Raw genomic sequence first — 22,976 nt, 5'->3', positions numbered from 1 at the left:
AGTGCTTTGCCATGAAATGGATGTTTACTTTTATTCCTTTAATATTGATGAGGCCTATACATGATGTCTTCCTCAAAAATTGCTCATTTCTTACATTAATCTTGACATACTTATTTCATCTCTCAGAACACTAGAAAAATTTTAACAACTCTTATTGAATCGATAGATATTTTTCTTAACGCAGAAATAAATTTACCCTATTGTTTCCCATGACCAACATTTTTGATAATTCAGCAAAAAGCATATTTTTATGTTCATGCAATTATTAATTATGCATTTATGTTGGATTACTGAAATAATATTTATTAATGAAGACTCGGCTTAAAACTTTCATCATTACTGTACAGTATTATATTTCCATTATAGTGCAACTAGGGGTAAAATGAAGAGAGAATTATCATTATAACCTCTCCAGCATACAATTTGAGAAGGCACACACCACCAAAGCTTCATAGTTACACTCCAACATGAAACATTGTAACACTCTATTAATGCATTAACAGTGTGCGCTGATGTCACCATTAATTGAAAGTGAAACTTAGAGCATAGGCGACTAAAAATGTTCAGTTTTAGGGATTTGCCATTTGATATTTATACCAACATCATAAATATTCCCATTGTATTAATGAACTCTTCTGTCCATCTGACAAAATTGCTGAGGCACATTTAAACAGTTGCAACACATTATTTAAGGTATACTGTTCCTATGGCTATAAGTAGGGTTCCCTTCCCTCAATCATCTCTTATGATCTTACACATTAAAAAAGACACATGGCTAAAAACATAACATTTCTGACAAGGGAAAGCCCCAGCTTTGTGGCCTTAAACTATGATATGTATTCCCACTGTGACCTCGTCTTGCTGTGTTCCTAGGCTTATGAGACAGAAGTGAGGAGGGTTCAGAAGAATGACATCTCCTCAACAACCTCCCAAGTAAGAGTGAGAATAAATAATTCAGCTGAAATTAGTTTTTATTCCCTCTAATTATAAAAATTGTCAAAAGAAGATTGCATGCATCAAATGAACTTCAATTCAATTTTTAAGCTGAAGTAAGTTACTAGAGAGCTCTTAAAATATTTTGGTATATGTCCTCCAGTGGCACCCAACCTGCATGTGGTTGCTGCTTACCTGAAAACTGGCCAAGATGGTGTCCCACAGGAAGCGCTTGGATCTAGGGTCCATCCCTGTACTGGGTTCATCCATGAGGACTACTTTTGGACCTCCTACCATTGCCATTGCATAGCTCAGCTTACGACGTGTCCCTCCGCTACATTGATGGCTTTGCTTGTTTGCATGCTCATGTATTTGCAAACCAGTGAGATATGCATCAACAACGCTGAAATTTGGAACAAAAATTCAGTTTTCAACTGCATTCGACTGGCCAATCAATGAAAAGTAGGAAACAAGTGACAATAAATAAACGCTTAAAATATATTCAGCCATGCAATTTCCCACATACATGGATATTATCAGGATGAATTAAAAGCATTAAATCGGGGAGTTACTGTGTCCTTTACACTAATGATACATCAAATCAAATAAATATTTCGCCCAAGGATTTGCTTAACAGATATAGGCCAGTCAGAGAAAATGATATTTCCAAATTATCGTAGCAGTTATATTTATCAAAAGAGTGGAACATATATTTCAACAGATAAGGAGCTTTGACATTAGTAATTAATGGTTAACATGGTCAAAAGCCTTGGAGAAGTCAAACAAAAGTGCTGCAGATTCAGATCTGTTGTCCAGATCAGACAAAATCTGCTTGATAATTTGATATGAGGCAGTGGAAGTAGGTCTGGATTTCCTAAAGCCGTATTCTGAGGTGGATAGTCAATTTTGGGTTTCCAAGCAGATCATTAGCCCATTATAAAAAACAGTTTCAAAATTTCCCCAAATTTATTTAATAAGAAGATTGGCCTATATGAACTCATACGTAGTTTATTACCCTTACCCTTATACATGCCTATGACTTTGGCTACTTTGGGTGGAGTGGAAACTAACCAGATCGAAGAGATTCAATTAATACGAAAAGCAAATGCTGTTTAATTGCTAAGAAAGATTTTTTCATAATTAAGTTTGGAATACCATCTCAGCCTGAGTTAAACTTGTTGCCAAGTTTTTGGATGATATACCTATATATATAAATTTAGCATCAGAGCATGAATACAAAAATAATGATTTATAGGTCTGTGATATTGGTGGGATCTTGTTATAATAATTAAGATTGACAGATGTTTGCTGAAAGGGATTAAAGTCATTCAGTTCTAAAGCCATTTGTAATCCATTAGCAATGCTTTTTCAATACCAATCAAGAATATTAAAATTTACATCCTATGATTATATTTATTAGTTCATAATATTAAGTAAAAAAATTTATGTCATTTTATAAATTTTTATTTTTTCTTTAATTCAAGTTTTTCATTTAATTCTCACTATTTTATAATTACATATGTATTTGCACATAAATGTATTTGTTTGGATGAAGAATTAACTATGCAATTTTGCAAATGGAATTAGCCAATTGAGTAAAATAAAATGATTAATGAAAGAAAAAATAATAAGAAGAAATTTATGTAAAGAGAAGAAGAATATGATTAAAAGAGATTGAAAATATGCCTTCAGTGAATACTCACATAGGAATATCAATGGGTGGAACACCTCGGATGGCAGCATACAACTCAAGGTGTTCACGTACAGTAATGTTCTTCCACAGGGCATCATGCTGTGGGCAATAACCCATAAGTTGGAATGCTTCAGCAATATTGGATGTGATGTTATGACCTCCAATTTGCACCTGTGATAGAGAGATGGAAATACAAAGATTAAGTTGCCTGAAATGTTATAAAGAATGCATTTACGAGCAAATTCATATGGAATACCTCAGAAAAGAATTAAGTAGCACCATCATATTTTTGATTCAAATTTGTTGCATGGATTGATTGCTACTCAAAGAGGGGCCTTATTGGATTAGCACATATATAAATATCCCTTCGCAAATTCTAAAGGCATTAAAGGTATATGGAAAAAAATGATTCACTAAGAGTGTTTCATTCTACGAGAAAGATCGCAGATTGGATCACGCTTGTATTATGAGGTTCCAGTGTAGAAATAAAAATTATGATTACTGGTTAAACAAGAGCAAATTACTTACTATGAATATCTTCATTACTCCACTTGAAATGCACCAATTTCAAAGTTTAAACATCATTTGCCTTGCAATGTAAAAATTTCAGTTTGTGCATCACACACAATGACAAATGTCTGTGACATTATATGTACAGTATTTTATCACAACATTTTGTTCCTTTAAGGACACCAAAATCTCGGAGTGTAAGAGGATGCCTTGGTTGCTTACCTGGCTGAAGCACCCCTGGGTTTGAATTCTGGCCAAGGCGAATCATTTTTAAACACTGAAATTGTTGCATTGTAATCCACATTAGCGAATGACTCCAGCATGTTATTTGTGTCTTATTTCAGAATATTCTTTTGGAACTGCTACCATTGAATTCATTGCAAAACAATGTGGTATGCTGCTAATGTTACTCACCCTCCCCCTTGTTGGTGCTTCCTCTGCTATCATGATCTTCATAGTGGTCGTCTTCCCGGCACCATTGTGGCCCAACAGTCCAAACACCTCCCCAGCATCCACGGCTAGGGAGAGATTGCGAACTGCCACCTTCCTGCCATGTGTCCCATCACCCCCTGCCTCTCCTGTGCCCTCTCCTCCCTCACCATCATTGCCACTTCCACAGCAAGCACACCGAGTACAGCTTTCAAAGATTCCCAGGGGTGACTTTTGATATTCTTTCCTCAAGTTCTGAAATTTTAATGGTTTAGCAGAACAGTTTAACTACACACTGGTCATATGATAGCCTTAACTTTCAAATATTCAAAACACTTCTCAATCGTTCAGCCACTATGCTCAAAAATAGGAAAATATTTTAACCTCTACTAAAAGAATTTATTCAACACATCACATACATACATTAAAATGCATATTGTAAATAGCTTTACTCTCAGTAAAATTTTATTTTTCATTAGTGACCGAGTGTTTCTGGCAGAATATTATTGTGTTCTAATAGTTTTATTATTTGAAAGTGATTAAATTGGAAATAAAAATCATATTTAACATTTATACCACCTGGAGGAAACATCAAACCAATTCTCCAAAGCAACAATTTCAGAGTTTAAAAATCATTTGCGTTGACTGGGATTTAAGAGGACGCCTCGATAGCTTAACTTGCTAAAGCACTCAACTTTTGAGGGATCCCGGTTCGAATCCCAGTTGAGGCGAAAGAATTTTACACTCTGAAATTGTTGCATTGAAATGCACATTAGCAGATGACTTCGTTAAAAGTTACTGTTGCGACATCTCCCGCAGTTTCTTTGCAATTCTCCAAAGGTAAAAACATACTTGATAGAATTTTGACCAAAAGAGCCTACGCCATGAGCATTTTGAATGACCCATCTCGTGACTACCATACAGGTAATTATTTTTTTAAAAATTCTAACAATGTTATCATTTGTTGTTATTATTTAGCGAGCCCCGGTGGCTCATCCTCACCTGCCAACCCAGAGGTTGTGGGTTTGATTCCCACCATGGTGAGTTTTTCTCCATCTAGGGCTTGGGTGTTTGTAATTGTTTCTATTATTACATATATTATTAAAAATCCAATGTAAAGGCTAAAGTGCTGTTTTTGGATTAATGCAAAATAAAAAAATTAGTGTTTCAAACATGTCTCCAAGTTCTTTGAGATATTGAATAAAAATGATGAACAAGATCCTTAGTCAGGGATTCCATGCCACTGAAGCACTTCACAGAAGTACATTCCTTCATTCAACTCAAAACTAAAACAAGTAAGCAATGTTTAATGACTAGAAAAAGTCAACTGCTTCAGCAAACATACTGGAATAATTAATTTAATAATTACTTGCACTGTTGAGAAAAGACATCTGCAGGTTTAGGGCTTAGGGTAGTTCAATAATGTTGAAATTGGGAGGGGGATCATGTCAACTCTTTCAGGACAATCATATCCTAGGTGGTATCGATTGGCCTCAATGGATGCCCATAGGTTCAACATAAATGTTCACAAGAGTTGATAAGCATCAATACTTTTGGTTATTTTTTCTCTTTCCAGGTGATTAGTGAAAAACATGAACAGGTAGAACTACAGAGGAAGATCTTGACGAGATACATGAAACAAATGACGATAAGTTATGAAATTTTTATAACAGGTTAGCCAATAAGAAACCTGACTGAAGAGCTGCAATAAAAATTACCAGAACTGGTGACACATTATGATGTGGGATTGAGCTAAGTCAAACAAGCAGGGGAAGGGGTGTTTCAGAAAGTAGCCTTAACACTGAGCATACCTTTTCTGGATAACCAAGAAGGGTCTTCTGTGTCATGCCAGAAGGGGAAAGGGTCTAAGAATGCATAGATAGGAGCAGAACAGCAAAACCAGTTTATCCAATGTTAAGCAAATACTTTGTGAAGAGAGTTTTGTTTTGGGAAGCAATCAATGAGTGCATGTTAAAAGTTAGACTGAGAGTAACAATGTTTACAGTTGTGGTAATGGGAATATATCCTCCACATGTGCTGATGTATCGATAAACATAAAAGATAGTTTAGAGTGGTGTTTAAAGGATGCTTTGAATATATATACTGAGCAGTCAGGAAGTAATTTTCTGAAGTGACTTCAATGGTCTAGTTGGAAGAAGAGGTAATAGTCCATCAGTGAAGCCTGATGAAAAATGTGTAAGAAAACTATAACAGAATGAAAATAACAGTAGGAATGAAAAGTAAAATCATTGAAAATTGGAAACAATTGGTTTAATTGTGGCTGATATTGTACGCACATCAACAATTGGTCAACATCAACAATTTGCATTTTCTTCAAGAACAAGGACAAAATTAAGGAGATAGATGCTTCAAAAGAGTGACAAGAATACCTACACAATGGGTACATATTCTAAAACTGCTGAAAGGCTGCTTTCCTTATGGATAAAGAAAAAGCAATTGGAATGGGAAACTATACACAAGAATATAATTTATGAGAAGGGGAAAGTGGTTTTCGCAGACCTCGTTGAAAGACTTCAGGATCATCAAGAGCTGAAGAAGTATTTAAAGAGAGCTGTGAGTTGCTTGAGAAGTTTACCAGAAGAAACAGCGTCCACAGCTTGGTGGGGCATGGTGAAGCAGCAAACTGAGTTAAAGGCAGCAGAGACTTCATCGATGACTTCAAGAAACTTGTATATTCTGAGGGTTACTGGGCCAAAAAATTTCTAATTGTGACGAGATGGGGCTCTTCTAAAAGAAGATACACAAGTAAACCTATATTTCTACACATAACAGTAGAAAAGAATAGATTGCCTGGCCAGAAGCCAATGAAAGGCCATCTCACGATGCTAATTTGCACAAATGCAAGCGGCGACCTGGAAATTAAGCCCCTGCTTGTTCTCCAATCAGAAAGGTCACGAGCCTTTAAGAAGTGTTATGTCCAAAACAGCGGGCTAAATGTGATGTGGAGATCACAGGAAACTGTTGAATCGTACCGTGCAGATAAGGCATTACCTTAATGAGGAAGTGGCAATGCACAACAGAAATTTATTTAATGATAATTCTGTGGCATTTAAAAAAACTTTTTGAAGCGTCGGTAAAAACAAATGTATCTAAACAGCATTCTGGCAAAAAGCAATTATGTACATGTCATAAATAATAAACTATTTACTTCAATTATTATTTGCTTTAACAAATCAAGTTTGAATTCCCGGTTACTTCATTCCATGATAGAAGAAAAGGTGTACATGATCCATGACCCTAAACAATGTATACATAATTTTCTTTGAAAAAACCTCGTACATAATTTATTTTTTCATCATGGAACACGATATTGTATTTACATTCATTTATAAGCAAAAAGTTGTTCCACTAAACGAGTGTCTTGCTTTACAAGAAAGATCATGGAACAAATTATGCTCGTTTCACGAAGTTCTACTGTAGTTATATTGGAGGAAGCAGTGAAAGGAATAAGAAATAGCTCGGAGGAAGAGGAGCATTGCCATGAGTAAAGAAGTTAGACTTCCTTCCTGGAGGAAGCTTTAGAAGTGAGGATGACTTTCAGTAATGGGTTTGGAATGCTTTTCATGATGGTCTTGCTGATAGGAGAAGAACTTTTACCAAAAGATTTCTGGAATGGGTTTCAACTAAAAAGAGGAGATGAGAAAAGGCCAAGGCATAAGTGGATGGATTGTGTGACTGAGGCAATAGCAATAAGGGGTTTGAGTACTGATGAGTGCCAAGCTACACTTTGATGAAGAGTGGAGAGAGCTATAGAAATCCACAAAAATAAAGAATAAAACATATTAGAAGATAGAGAGTTGTAGACTGGAGTGCATTCATCTAATTGATGTCTCTGAATATACCCAGCAATTTTCCAAACTGATTTTCACATGCCACAGGGTTTAGTACCCTCCAGCTCTGCCTGACCGCTCTCAAAAAAACACTGAGTTGAAGACATTACTGAAAAGGAAAACCTCTTTTTCATCCAGAATTGGTTCTTGTGACCAACATCCAAGAGGTGAAAATATAAAACTGCTTCCAAAGGGAGGGCTCATGTTTGCTATGCCATCAAATGTAATTGATCTCATTAATAGTTAATTTCTGTGATGAGGGGAGGATCCCTCCTCAACACATCACAGCTCTTGAGAGCATTTACAAAGTTCCATGAACAAAGGATTTTATTAAAAACAACTTAGCCATTGATGTGATACAAGCACATGAATTTTTAAGTCTGTAACCGATTCTTGATCCAATAAAATTATATCGAGAAATGAAAGTTAAAATTTATGTCACTGTGACTGACCACTGAGAACCACAGTTTTCTGGACTTGAAAGTGACACACATACCTGAAGAATTACCACTGGTGGTTGAACTACATTACTTGACAACAGCTGAGCTACTTTCTGTCTTTCTGCTTTGACATCTGTGTCTTCATGTGACCCAATGTCATTATTTTCTACTATATCTTCACTTACTGGTGCTTTCTTTGTACACTGTAATGAGGAAAATAATATGTTAAAAGTCATTTGATGAAATAGGTGGAAGGAAGGGAGACCAAGGGCTCAATTTTCATGCTATGAGTCAAACTACAAGTCCTTTGAACAATTTTATACATGGCAAAAAATATTCCAACACACTCTGTAAAATCAGGCAAAGCATAAAAGTAACAGATTTATTTCCATTAGAATGACCTTATGAGACATTTACAATTACTATGAACTATGACTATGACTCGCTTTAAGGTTTAAGGCACAAAACCCTGGTCACCATGAAAACCATCATCTATTGTTGCTGAAACTTGAAGCTTTTGGTATCAGAGGCACATTGTATGAGTGAATCAAGTCCTATGCACGCGAAAGGGTACAATGTGCTGCTCTCAATAAAGAGCGGACCAATTTTATTTGACTTGTAAAATAAGTCACCGTGAGTGTACACTAAGGTCCTGTATGAGGAACCATGTTATTTCTCTGGTTTATCAATGACCACCAAAGCATCTGAAAGGGAGTACCAGGAGTACTTCCAGTATTACAAACTGATGATGCAAATGTTTTAGCAGAAAGTTTTCGGAATTTTTAACAGACAATCGGATTTTAAAATCAAATTGTGGCACTTCAAAAAGAAAGGAGTAATTTAATTCTTTCCAACTCAAATGTTGAGAAATCTAATTTAAGTTACTTTGCCAAAAAAAGTAAACCTTATTTTCATTTCTCAGTTCACATTGTTTTTAAACCTATCCCACAAAATACAAGTCATTAATTCCTGGATGTTACAATAAAGAGTTGTGTATCTTGGGAAGGTCATATTAAAAAAAACTTTACAGTAAGCTGAGTTCTCTGTTTTCTAATTACAGTAAACTCTTGATTATATGTGCTAATAGATGCATAGCAAAAAAACAACTACCCAAAATATGCATAAAATATGGTCGTGATGTAAACATATCATGGAGACTGTTTATTCATTCCTTCTGATTAATTCATATTTTTAGCAATGGAAAGTACAATTTTTTTCCATTTTTCAATTTTTATCAAGGTGGAAAGGCCTTATTTGAGTTTATCTCCCTTGATGCTCTTTCTATCTCTTCGTCGAGTATGCCTGGACCTAAGCTATCTTCATCTATGCCATGCTCTCTTTATATGTCTAAGCTTGTTGACTTAAGTTCTTTGCCATACAGATCCTCTATATCTTCATTCCATCTCTTTTGGTTTTTTGCTCTTTCAACTATTATCTTACATGATTTATCTCTAACTGTTAACCCAGATCTTCCCTTCTTACTTCCCCATAGTTTTTTAACCTTATTGTATAGCGCACCAATTTCACCCTTCCTCTGCAAACTTTCCATATCCTCACACTGCATCTTCCACCATGATTCTTTAGCTTTATTTTTCACCCGTCTCAAATTATTATTTAACTCTTAGTCCTTCCTTCTGCATGACTCAGAGTTTATATTCTTCCATTTTCTCCTCTCATCCATCTTTGTAATCATCTCATCTGTGATCCATGGTTTCCTAGTCCTTTTCGCATTAACGGTTCCAATAGTGTCTTTTGCGGCTTTAGATAACCCTTTCTTGATACATTCCCATTTTTCTTCAATAGTACTTAGTTCTTTACCATCCTCCATGATTTCCTTTACAGCCTGCTTGTACTCCTTCCTTGTCAATCCATTTATGCTTCTACATTCTATTTGCTAACCCGCCACCCCTGCCTTATCCTTTTGAAACAAATGCTACATGTCATAACAACTAAATTGTGGTCAGAGTCCACATCTGCTCCAGGAAAGCTGTTGATTGATCACACTGTTCCTGAATCTGTACCTAACCATAATATTTATTTATTTATTTATTTATCGACTTAATTGGGCGAGGTTGAGACTAATTGTCCCTTCTTCCACCTAACCCTACATTACAGACATTATATTGAAGACAATTACATACAACCAAGCCCTAGATGGAGGAAAATCCACCTAGGCGGGAATCGAACCCGCGACCTTTGGGTTGGTAGGCCAGGACGTTACCCCGCCGCCACCGAGGCCGGCACTTTAATATAACTTTTTATATAATTTTAATATAACCTAACTGAAACCTTTCTGAGCCACCTGGCAATTTCCATGTATACATTTGCTTTTGCGGTGTCTAAACCAAGTTTTGGTGATGACTGCCCATCTCCAGCAGAATTCAATTGCTTTCTCCCCACAGTCATTCCTTGTACCTAAACCGTAGTCCCCCACCTCATTACCATTTCTTCCTTCACCTACTGTTGCATTCTAATTAACCATGACTATAAAATATTTCCCCTCCAGGGACATCCAAAATCATATCCTCTAATTGATCATATGTCCTATCAACTTCTTCCTCCTAATGATAGATTGGTGGCATGTATATCTTAACAATTACCAAGTTTGTTAGTTCAGCTAATGTCAGTTGAAAATGCAGATATAGCCCTTGCTTTTTTATATAATCATATAGAGCAATGTTTTAGAAGACTCATTACAGTGCAATTGTAGGATTATAATTCACATAAGCCAATTCCTTGAATGTAGAAGGAAATACTTAACCAATGGTTTAAATGACATTAGCCGCTAACAATAAGGCAAGAGGGAAAAGAACAGGAGAGAATGGGTAGGGAAGGAATACCTCTTGCAGGGAGAATGGATAACATGTCCATTGAATAACTGATCATTGGATAAATAATCAGCGTTCCCTTGTATACTGGAGTAAATTAATTAATTTAAGGATGGAAATTGGTCAATCACAACCACACAATGACCAGAATTTGAATCCATATCTCTAAAATAAACCCTCATGCTATCATTTAAAGAGCAAAAACTTACTGAATAATAATATTGAGGGTATGTGCAATGATGCACACTAAGTTCATACACTACAGAGTAGAAATATAATTTAAAAATATAAATTAACTGATTTTCAGTGGGAAGACTTTTTAGCATAAAACCATTCACCATTCATCTTTGAAAAAGAAGATTTGATGACATTATTGTTTGGACACCCATTTGACAAGTGTGAATACTGAGTTCAAATTATATTCCAGTTCATTGATTTTTTGGGTTAAATTTCCAAGAATTAGTGCACTCTTGGCACATTTGTTTTGATAATAAGAAACCCTACAAGTTAAACTGAATGTTACACTTTTAGAGTCACAATTGAGAATATAATTTATAAAAACCACAACTTACTTTAAAATAAGCAAAAATATCTGATACTCTGCCTCCTCCCTTACGGACGTCCAGCACCACGAGCAGGAGTAAACAGACTGGAGCGTGGAATATTGTTGACACAAGGATCACAAGGATTTCATCGGTAGCATAGTCTGAGAAGGACAGCGCTGCACAAGCTGCATTCACTTCACAAGACACATACACTCGATTCACAAAGTAAACAATCGCATATGGAATGTACATGGGATCCACGAGGGAAAGGAAAACATGGAGACCAAAGACAACACTATTCCTTTCATCTCCGCTACCACCACCTCCACCTGTAAAACACAAGAGATCATATCTTTAGTTTATGACATTAACTTTGATATAAATGGGATTTTTAAGAAAAGACTAACAGCCGATGTAAGGAACAATGCCATCCCATTTATAGCTATTCAAGGAGGCTAGCAAATGAGATGGTTTCACACACCATGTTTTTCTTGCTTCCAAGGATAAAAATCCATTTTTCAAGGGTTTTCTTTGCAATTGATACTACCTCATATCAATGACACAATGCAATGAACACTGATTCATTTACATTCACAAATATTTTAACATTTTCCCCTTTAGACACCTTACGCATCACTCAAATCATTCCTATTATGGAATATATATCCTTCAAGGTATTCTTAATCAATGAAGCTGAGTTCCTAAGTATTAAGTCCTTAATATTAAGTCCTAATCAGTTGTAAAGCAGTGGTAGGCAGGCAGTTTTTTTCATAATGCACCACTCAGCTATCCTGAACGGCATAAATTTTTCTGGGGATTGGGATAGTGCAGTGGCTAATGTACAGGCTTCCCACTGAGAGGGCCCGGGTTCAAATCCTAGAGACAAATATTTTTCAGTGGAATCCCAATCCCCTACTAGAGTTGCTTTGTGGAGAGCACTTTCAGTGAGTATGATGTCCATCTGATGGGGCATTAAACTGCAACATTATTTGTCCTTGGTGTCCTTTGTGATTTCATTTCTGAATTGATATGCATGCGTAGTTTTGCCAATGAATTACAAGAGATCAAATTAATTTTCATGGAGATCCATGGGTAATGCAGGTCAATCTAGTGTCAAGTAGCAGTTAACCTTCAACAATTTCCCATTTATCCCCAAGACTAGAGGTATTAATAAGCAAAAATCGTTAACTTACCAATGTTTAACATATCCAATCCAGCAACAAGGATGAATGGGGCCAGCCCCACCACCGCAGCAACATTAGGCAGTATGGATTGAGCAGAGTCTGCTCTGTCAAATAGGTAAGAGGCAGCGGCCGCAGACAGGACCGAAGCCGGACAACAAAGGAGGCAGAGAGCACCGAGGGTGCAAAATGCTGGGATGGGCCTCAAGGCAGGAGGGTCAAGGGCAGGGATCAGGGCCAACAGCACGACACATATGAGCAACATTAATGTGGCGAGAATTACAAAATAAGTAATGAAGTAAATGATAGGAGACAGTCCATTCACTCTCAGTTGATTCTTTGCTTTCACCTGGAATTAAAGAAAGAAAAAAATACAATGCCAGAGGGTAAAATAATAAATTTAATTGAAAGGATTGCAAAATTAGTGCTAAATAATGTAAAGTATCAAGTTCTACTTTGGGTGAACTGTAATTATGATGCAATGAAAATAAGGAGCTATTAAAGACAGCTTATAAATAACCTTCTATGCACAGCTCATGACCAAAATAGGCATTACAATGTTTCTTCTAAAAGAGAAAGAGGAAGTTGTTCAAACATTGCTTAAAGTCACAAGGGATGGGACCTTAGGGTAATTGAAGACTGTGATGAAACACTTAACGATTTAAGAAAATGAAAATTGATTATACTCATATTTTCAGAAAAGCCTCCAATGAGTTCAATTTTATTTAGATAGAGTGTATCTTTTCACAGTAAATTATTAAGTAAACCATTGAAAAAGTACATAAAATTGAGGTCATGAGGACTAAAGTAAATTCTGATGATTTCTAAAATAAATATTTCTCAAGATCATAATAAAATTAAAATACTAACAGTTTGGTTATACAAGGATGTGCAATAAATGTTAACATTTAAGTCCTAACACAGACTTTTGAAGTAAAATTTCTCATATGGGAATAGGAATATCACAATTAAATTAAGGTAAAATAGGAACAAAATTTGTGACATAAATATGCATATAGTATTTCACCAATCATGTTCAGTTCATCTTTTCCTTTCTGTTTACCGACTCCCACTCGTTCACTCCTATATCATCTGTGACTAAGACCATTGCCTGTAATTGTTGTTTGTTTGTCTTTGCTGGTTGGGAAAATATGTGCTCAGGAGTGTTTGTTAGTTCAAGAAGGTGTGTTAGTGTCCGAACCTTTCTTGAAGTCAGTTCTTGGGATTAGGAAGACCTCCTCAGAAACCACTTTGGGAAAATCAGTGTGAATGTTAATGTAAGTCAGTTCATGATTAAGTTGATCTTTGCTCATCATTACTTTCCCAACGAATCACACTAAGGGTGCTTGAGATTTATCCATACTTGTACAGATTCTTAAATACTCAGCAAAGTACTGCTAATATGGGAGTGTAGATGATCCTTGAGGTCATTCCTGGATGAGGAATTACTTTCCCCATGAATAGCTGGAAGGGCATAAGAATGTATAACACCTGTCTCTGTGAGTGTTATCCGAGTGTGTTTTGGGTGATCTTGGACAGGCCTGGTGGCCCTTGGGATCCCATGAGCCACTTTTAGTGCATCATTGGGTTTTTTATGTTCAACACCTCTACACAAAGATCCCAACAATCCTTCCTTTTAATTCATGCAACATAGTTTCACATTGTGAAGTCCACCCACAACCATCTCATTGCTGCTGATTTTGAAAATTCATCTGCAGCAAAAGGCAAAAGTGGGATTTGCCAAGGGTGCTAATGACTGCCGAAATCAATGCCCTTTTTTACTCTCTCAATGACAAAATATAACATGTAGATGGCTTGCCTAAAATGTGTTTCTTAAATTGTCATTTTCTTTCATCTTATGAAGTTTGGTTGGGACCTGTCGATTAAAGGTACCACCATTTCTTTTTAGAGATACAGTGTGGATATTTTCAAGACAGCATCCAAGATTATGAAAGTGAAAGAGCATCTACTGAGATATAATAAGTTATAATTAAAAACAATGGGGTATGTGGAAGTCCAGGGGTAGAGCATCAGACTACTGATCAGAGAAAACAGGTTTGATTCCCGTGTATGCCTCTCTGGGCACCCTCATCTCCTTCCAAGCTATGTAATTTTTTGGGTACCAGATCTTCATGGGAAAACATAGGTGAAACAGGGAAGGAATATGGCCCCCCTACCCAAAAGTATGAATTTCACAAACCATTGGGCTTAGTATTGGGTGAAATCTACCATCGTCTATCAAACTGACTTTCAAGTTGATAACTTCATTCATGGTTTTTTAATTAAAAACAGTTTATGAAGAATTATTGAATTAGCAGAAATAGGAACTTGATATAATAAAAGATAACAATACTACAAATAAGATCTTAAAATAATGAAATTAAGAATACAAAGTAACTTTCCACTGTTCTTTATTAGCATACAACCGGTTTCAACGCTCAAGCGTCATCATCAGGTAAACGCTGTTTTAGAACTTGTGACCTAAAACAATCGCACTTCGCTAAACATTTATGGGAAGAAAACCATGGGAGTGATTTCAACCCAGAACTGTGACATAAGAGTGAAAAAGGAATGAGGATGGACAAGTGGGAAGAATTTGAAATCAAAAAGAACTTAAAAACGGGTCATGTGGTTAATGATTTATTGTTTGAATACCTCTCCCCAATCCTGGAAGTACCCCTTTCCCTCACAGATAGACCCGACAAACCCCCCCACCCACCCCACCCCACCCCACTCTAAACCAACCAAACACCTGTCCTCACACTTAACACCCCTCTTCCCCCTCCCCATCAACGCCAATCGCAACTCCATTTTCTTTCGCCTCCTCCTCGTCCCCCCTCTCTCACCCACCCCTCCTCTCCCTCATGATTGGTATATAAGTGAACTGCGACTGATTTATTTTGTACCTGATGATGACGCTTGAGCGTTGAAAATTTAGTACCTGATGATGACGCTTGAGCGTTGAAACCGGTTGTACGCTAATAAAGAACAGTGGAAAGTTACTTTGTATTCTTAATTTCATTAACATGAATTTCCACAAGGTTGAGCCAGAAACAATTGAAGATCTTAAAACATTGGGAAGCATCAAATGCTATATGCATGTGTGTACTTAAAATAAATCTTAATGGTGAAGATACTGATATGATCAATGCATGACAAACTTCACCGAAGGTGTTCACACAATGTTCCACAAAGAAATATTTTACATTAACATAATAAAATATCAGTTTAAATAAATCTTGTGCAACAAAATTACTGTTTTTTATGTTAATATTTGAAGCTTTCATTTTAAAATGTGGCTCTAATATTACTTCATTTAGGTAAATTTTAGACAATCATGACATAAGTTTGACAACATCTTAGAAGACCTAACAAATAAAAATTAACCAAACATTAACTTCCGGGGAAGGACATAATAAGGAAGATAGGTCTTACTTCTCTATCATACACCATATCGACAGCCAAACTAATTGGAACCAGAACAAAAATCATTCCAATTAATAGGGAAGAGGAGAAAGAGCCTCCATTGAACTCAGCTGGTTGAGATGTCAGTTGGAAAGGGTGAGACTTGACAATTATTGGATAAATATTCTTGTCCTCTGGATTCACAACCATCCTGCAAAGGAAGAAAGAGTAAGCCTCAAAGAAAACAGAAAAAAAGCATAATAAACACAGGCTTCACGAACAAATAACCAACCAATTATAATTTGAAAAAAAAATAGAGGGACAAATTTATTTGGATTTCTCATGACTTTCCAGAAAAACAAGATTGAACTGCAAACACATACGAAATGGGGATACATAAGACAAACTGAATCGATGATGATACCTTAATGGTGATACACCTTAATATACAAAACCACACCCATTTACAGCACTATAATTATGAAGTTTTTAGTGATAAATGTAACAAGTGTCAACATACCTATATATTGCATTGTTGATCAGGTTTATTACGATTGGGAGGGAATGCTGAGCTGTGTCGTTGTATATTGCTGTTAAGGATATAGAACTTGGTTCTGGACCATCAATATACTCATCAAGGATTGAGGAAACATTGATGAGGGTGACATCAAAGGTACTAATGGACAAAGCACCAAGATGAGGCCACATGTTCAACAGATGTGAGAAGTTACCATCATACGTGGACAAGGGTCTTCCGTAAGTCTGACCACGAAGGGCAGTAGTGAAAGCATCTAATTGATGACCAGTTCCATTATGAAATGCCAACTTTGTGGCATTTTGATATGTTTCTGTAAGATGAATTCATAAAAGAATATTAGCAACAAGCCAGTCTTGAGAAACTGCTCAATAAAACCAAGGCTTTGCACCACTATATTTATGTACACCAAACTAAAATTTAATTTAATAATTTGAAAGGAGTCATTTTCAGAGTGACTTCAACATCATCATTTTGAATATTAGGCATTTTCCCAGTTTCCACAGATAACATTAAGCATAGGCTTAAATGTTTGGTCACACAACTTCCAAAGATATTTTCAATCAAACTTCAATAGTATATAATAGTGGAGGTCAGAAAGACAAGTGTCCTTCAAAATTAAATTATGTTAAACAAAGATATTTTCAAAAGTGAAAAATGAATCAAGAATTTATAAAATCCGGCATTATTCTTTCTTCATTAATTTTATTTTGCTAAAGTGAAAAAATTAATGCATACATCCAGCACATAACAGCAAATAAATTTCTGAAGCCGACTTTCTCGGAAACAAGCATTATTAGATGACTTAGGTTTGATGAGAAATGGTTTCAGAGAAACTTATACATGATATTACATCTGGGAGCAGTTTGAGTGCGTTAATAATTCCATTATTTATATAGCTAAGCATTACCATAAATTCTATGAAGAACTACCCAGTATTTTTATTACCCATCACAAATACGTTACATCTAGTTGCACCATATTATATCCACCAAACTATTTTACAATGCAAGCATAAATGAGTCTCAAACCTGCTCTCCTGAGGGCTGACATGATGGTTGAATACCTGAATGCATCTCAGATGACAACAGTGGTCACACAAATTGCTACTTATTCAAAAGGCTTTCTCAGTTTCACCACCATTATTACAGGGGCAAGGTGCTTGCTTCATTTCCTTTAGATGGCTGCATAGGTATTTTCAAAGCAATAGATTTATGCAACATTGAGTGAGATTTTGTTTTTCATCTCAAAGGTGAAACGTGTTACCCTAGGTATCAATATGCATCCGAGTGTCTAGGAATTAGTTTAGGATACGTGAAAAAATTTTTATGTACAATAAAGAGAAAGTTGTGAAGAGAATTTGAGTGACAGAACATCTCCTCCATCTAAAAGTCAATTTAAAACAAATTTCATTACAGATCCAAAAATTTAAATTGATAATTTTATGCTTGATGTGACATTACCATACTACAGGTATTTGGATGCCATGTACCATTCATGATTTTTAATTAAGAAAAAGTTTATTCGAAGGTAGATAAAATGCAGTAAAAACTTGAATAGTCAATGACAGTCTTCAAATACGTGTACTAACATACTATATAGATTGATGATAGATCTTATATTTATATGAAAGAGAATTAACAAAAAAAACTATTCCTATGAAATTGGTGAGAGTAGTGAATAATCATAATTTCAGAGAAACTTTTGATGCTTGAGGAAGAACAGTTACAGGACAATTTAAATGGATGTAAAACACCATCCAGTGCACTTAGATATAAAATGCTTTTTTATTCTTGAAGTGAAGATGATTTTTCTCCTCCCCGACTTCACCAGCCAGAGGGGCAGTTCGGATTATCACAGTGAGCTGAATGCTTAACACTTGGAGGAATGGGTTTTGAAAGATTTGAAAATTTTTCCTCTAAGGTCAGCATTGGTTGCCAATTAGGCACCGCACCAGAATATGCTAGATTCCAATACCAAGAAGTCTACTATAAGTCAGAAGAAGGCTGAAATTATTGGGTGGCTGAACATGAGAAATATTGAATTGCTACTGGAAGCTCCCAATTTTCAAAGCCCAATGAAACCATTTTATAAATTCATGAAACATAATTGCAGAAGTGAAGATCATCACTGGGAGAATGATTACTTTACAAAAGAAATAGCAGAAATCAAACCCATCAGTGATTATTCGCAAAACTTGGGCTCACATATCACCTGAACATTTGATGATTCATTGAACTTCCCTCTATTTCTCTCATATGAGAGTAATAATGAAAGGGTACCTTTACTTTGTTTATAAGTTAAACTATGGTTACAACAAAATGACAAGCCCAAACTTATGGGAATAATCTGGACAGTGAAATAAAATATGTGCAATTTCAGCTCATAAGATGATGAACATTGTAAATACTTGGATATACATATTTGTACGAGAATGATAGTTTATACCCTACCAGTGGCAAATATAAATTTCAAGCTGATGCAATATTAATGGTGATAGAATGCAGGCATGAAGATGACTTTTTCAAAACTGACATTAGACACCCAAAGGCCTCATGAAATAAGTTCAGGGAAAATGGAGTTAAATACAATGAATACTTGCTGTGCAGTTTTGGCTCAGGGCAACACTACATCTGAATGGCTAAGATTGTTGTGTTTGGAATGTGGATGCTTCCAGAAAATATCAAATTATTATTATTTAGTAATATACTGGTTAAGGAATGTTTTGAATGGACACAACTACCAAATGAATATTTTGTGACTCTTAACAAAACTTAATCCAGCAACCTACTCTACATCAAGTTCCTCTTAATCTCTGTGTACTTCCTTCCTCCCTTCATCCCGTCCAACATCCCTATTCTGCTCCTCCCTTTACTCATTTGCCTAACATTATCTCCTCTATTACAGCCTTCAGCATCTCACTGCCGATCAATACGCCCTTCATCCATTTTTCCTGCCTCCTTGGGATTTTTCCCAACAACCCCTCTCCTCTCCCACAATACCTAGTACTTCCCCATTTGTTTTCCTTTCCGTCCATTTCACCTTCTCCACACCCACATTTCAAAAGCCTCCAGTCTACGTCTATCCTCCTGCTTCAATGACCACGTTTCCGCACCGTACATAGCTACGCTCCATATCAAAGTTTTAGCAAGGCTTTTCTTAATATCCTTACTCAACGTCCCTGTCGTCAACTCCCTCCTACTTGTGAAAGCCTCTTTGCCTAGTGCAATTCTTCTCGTTACGTCCCTACTACTTTGACCGTGTTGGTCCAAAACACTACCGAGATACGTAAACTGTTCTACCTGCTCTAGTTTTTGCCCTCCTATTTTAATGTTTAGCTTAGCCTTTTTCTTTCTGGAAAATCGCATAACCTTTTTTTTATTAATATTGATTCTCATCCCATACCTGTCGTACTGAATTTTCAATTCACTCAGCAATGTTTGCAACCCCTTGGCTGACTGAAAAACTAAAGCTTGGTCATCAGCAAACCTAACTGATTTTACGAATTCCCCGCCTACTTTCATTCCTACCTCCAGTTCTTCCCATGCCTCTTTAATCATTTCCTCCACATAAACGTTGAACAGCAATGGTGATAATTGGCAAACCTACCTTACACCTCTTCCTAACACTGCCCATTTGGACTTCCCGTTCCCCACTCGCACCTGAGCAGTCTGAGACGTAAAGGTTGCAGATTAGCCTCCTTTCCCTCCAATCTATTCCTATTTTCTTCATTACACTCATTAGTTTTTCCTAATTCACTCTATCAAATGCTTTTTTGAAATCTACGAAACAGGCAAATACCTCCTAGTTGTATTCTATATTCCTCTCGATTAATAATCTCATTACTGTAATGTCATCAAGCGTACCTCTCCCCTTCCTAAACCCAAACTGGTCATCCCCTAAGTAATCATTAGCCCTACTCTTTATCCTATAGTTTATGATCCTGAGAACAACTTTAGCTGTATGGGATATCAAACTTATTGTCCTGTAGTCCTCACATGATGTAGCCCCGTGGTCATTCCTCGTACCTAAACTGTAGTCCTGCACCTCATCACCATCTCTTCCTTAGCCTACTGTCGCATTTCAATCCTCCATCACTATTATATGTTTCCCTGCAGGAACAAAAGCAATTATGTCCTCTAAGTGATTGAATATCCTATCGACTTCTTCCTCCTTATGATTGCTTGTTGGCATGTATACATAAATAATGACCAAGTTGGTAAGTTCTGCTTTTATCTCCACTAGTAATATTCTATCTGTTGCTTGTTCAATGTTTACTTTGGTTTCCTACCTCTTTATAAAATATCATGACATCCTCTTGTTTGCTTTTGTTGCTGCCGCTGTAAAAACTCGTGTATATGCCATGTTCTATAACTCTCACTCTAGTATCCCCACTATCTTTCCATCTTACCCCGCATAAACCTAAAATATCTATATTTCCTCTTTCCATCTCTCACACAATATTCTCTAAATTTCCTGTCCTCAACATCGTACTTACATTTGAAGTTCCTAATCTAACTAAATTGGTCTTCTTCTGTATCTTCAGTCCTGCTGCTGTCGGTTTTCTTTTGCAAGGGTTTCATGAGATGATGACCGAGGAAGCCTTGCCTCTCCTGCTGCCTGGCACGACACATGGCTGATTGGGCCAAGTTCTGTGTTTGCCAGGACTCATATTCTCTATGTTGTCCATCATTATACTCTTGGGAATAATAATGGAGTGAGTTTCCTATTGCCTTCCTCAATAGTGTTTTAAACGTGACACCATCACTCAATGGCCACCCCACTGGGGTTAGACACCTTTGCAGCCACCTCACTGAGGAACAGATGCTACGTGGACTACCTTTTGTCAGGCACATAACCTTCGACCTGTCTGGCAAGGGTGACCCTTCCAAGAGCAATTATCATTGCTCCCACCAGCACAGCTCTAGGGGTCATCGGAACACACAAGCACTTCCACCACGTCAAGGTTGTCGTCCATGGGAGGGGAAAATATAATAAATTAAGCCCAATCCAGCAAGATGGCATTTACTTCTATTTTATTTTTTCATTAAATTCTTGAAATTTTGCAAGTATTGTGATATAATTAAAATTCTCTTTCTTAATATGTCATCCCAGTTGAGGATAAAAACTGCTGCAAAAAACACCACTGTTGAAACGCTAAAAACGGGGGTTATTTTTCATTTTCACTCCAAAACCAAACCTCAACAAACTTTCAACAATACCAAGTTACTTTCATCACACAGAGAATGAAATTATCAAAATGCTGATGCTGATAAGACTTGTAAAAAAAAATCTCATCAGCTATTATCAAGTCTCTCATTTGAAGTGCACAAGATTTTTGTGGGTACAATAAGTCCTGATGTGGCCTATTGATATATTTGAAAGAATTCATGGGACATGCATCAGAAAATTGTGACAAATCACTGGCTTAGGAAATTAACATTTAACTCTTTTTATTTAAAACACCCACATGAATGAAACTTCTGTGGAATAAAGAAGCATCAAAAGGGAGTAAAATATTTGTGATGAAACTTCTTCCAATAACCTACCATAACTGCATTAACAATTGTTACTTATAGACTGCCAACGATAATAAAAATGAAATTTTAGATGATCTTACAAGCATGCAATTTGGCTGGCCTGGTTTACTAACCCAGACGGTCAAGTTCCATTGTGAATTTTCTACCAAAATATTTTTGAACTTCCAAACATTTCTGGACTAAATTCCAGTTTTTACAATTCTTCCAGTCTGGTGGCTATGATTATCACATTATATTATATGATTATCATATTATTTGATCATTATGGACAGAAAACAGATGAAAATTTCAAACAATCATGCAGTTCCATTTCAAGGGTTGACAGCAGTCAGAAAGGAATATCATGCAGAAATGAATAAAATTTACTGAAACAGAAAGCATCTCACCTCCATTGAGCACCAGAGGTTTCATCCGTGAATTCCCAACTTGAATGCCATTCAAGTACAGTCCAAGTACGGCAAACCCGAGAGGTAGAGCAATCATGAAGTAGAGCAACTGTATGTCCCGCCCCATTCGCAGGAGCCTCAGCCAAAGCAGGGCTCTTGCTGCCTGCCAAGAGTTTGTCCCCTCGGAATTTGGTCCAACCGTTTCGGATACCCTCTCCAACACGGAAACCATTCCCGCTCGCTCGGCGGCTACTGCTTCTGCGGACGTGCCACTCCTCGTCCTTGTGTGGTGGGGCTTCTGCGAGGTGCCACTGTGTGCACTCGAACCCATGTTATTGGTGCCGCCTTCGCTGTAAGCCGCGGATGTCGACCCAGAGGTGCCTGCCCCAGAGTTGCCGAGACCCACGTTGCCCACCTCCTCTTGTAAACTTTGATATGACGTCCTGGACTGCAGGGATAAGGACCGACTGAGTGCACGGCTACGAACCATCTTTTTGGAGAGGTTGTCCATGGTGTCCTCTGTCTCCTCGTCCTTCTCAAGATGCAGGAAGACCTAAATCGCAAGAACAACATGAGCAGCCAGATGAGAATGAGATATGAATTTTTGCATTCATCTTTCACTCCCACAGATCTCAGTGGAAATTTAAGCTGGATTGATATCAGTTGCACTGATGCAAGACATTCAGGATGAAAAAAAAGC

The 22,976-nt window shown here is 36.8% G+C and overlaps 1 protein-coding gene across 1 annotated transcript in view; it reads right to left on the bottom strand.

Annotated features, from left to right (window-relative positions):
- The window catches only part of LOC139694365 (cholesterol transporter ABCA5-like), an 83,548-nt gene that overhangs the window by 7,573 nt on the left and 52,999 nt on the right, over positions 1 to 22,976 (bottom strand). Inside the window, exons 18-26 of the mRNA XM_071592869.1 lie at positions 22,277 to 22,829; positions 16,336 to 16,663; positions 15,846 to 16,026; positions 12,423 to 12,759; positions 11,257 to 11,558; positions 7,913 to 8,059; positions 3,551 to 3,820; positions 2,637 to 2,797; positions 1,129 to 1,336 (exon numbers count right to left, since the gene is read on the bottom strand). Of these exons, the coding sequence (XP_071448970.1) occupies positions 1,129 to 1,336; positions 2,637 to 2,797; positions 3,551 to 3,820; positions 7,913 to 8,059; positions 11,257 to 11,558; positions 12,423 to 12,759; positions 15,846 to 16,026; positions 16,336 to 16,663; positions 22,277 to 22,829 (2,487 nt within the window). The remainder of the gene's footprint in view (positions 1 to 1,128; positions 1,337 to 2,636; positions 2,798 to 3,550; positions 3,821 to 7,912; positions 8,060 to 11,256; positions 11,559 to 12,422; positions 12,760 to 15,845; positions 16,027 to 16,335; positions 16,664 to 22,276; positions 22,830 to 22,976) is intronic.

Source organism: Hetaerina americana, unplaced genomic scaffold (genome assembly GCF_022747635.1).
Source record: "Hetaerina americana unplaced genomic scaffold, ioHetAmer1.1.p SCAF_5, whole genome shotgun sequence".
In the NCBI taxonomy this organism is placed as follows: domain Eukaryota; kingdom Metazoa; phylum Arthropoda; class Insecta; order Odonata; family Calopterygidae; genus Hetaerina; species Hetaerina americana.
Note: the sequence above shows the minus strand (reverse complement) of the source record. Positions and strands in the feature narration are given on the sequence as shown.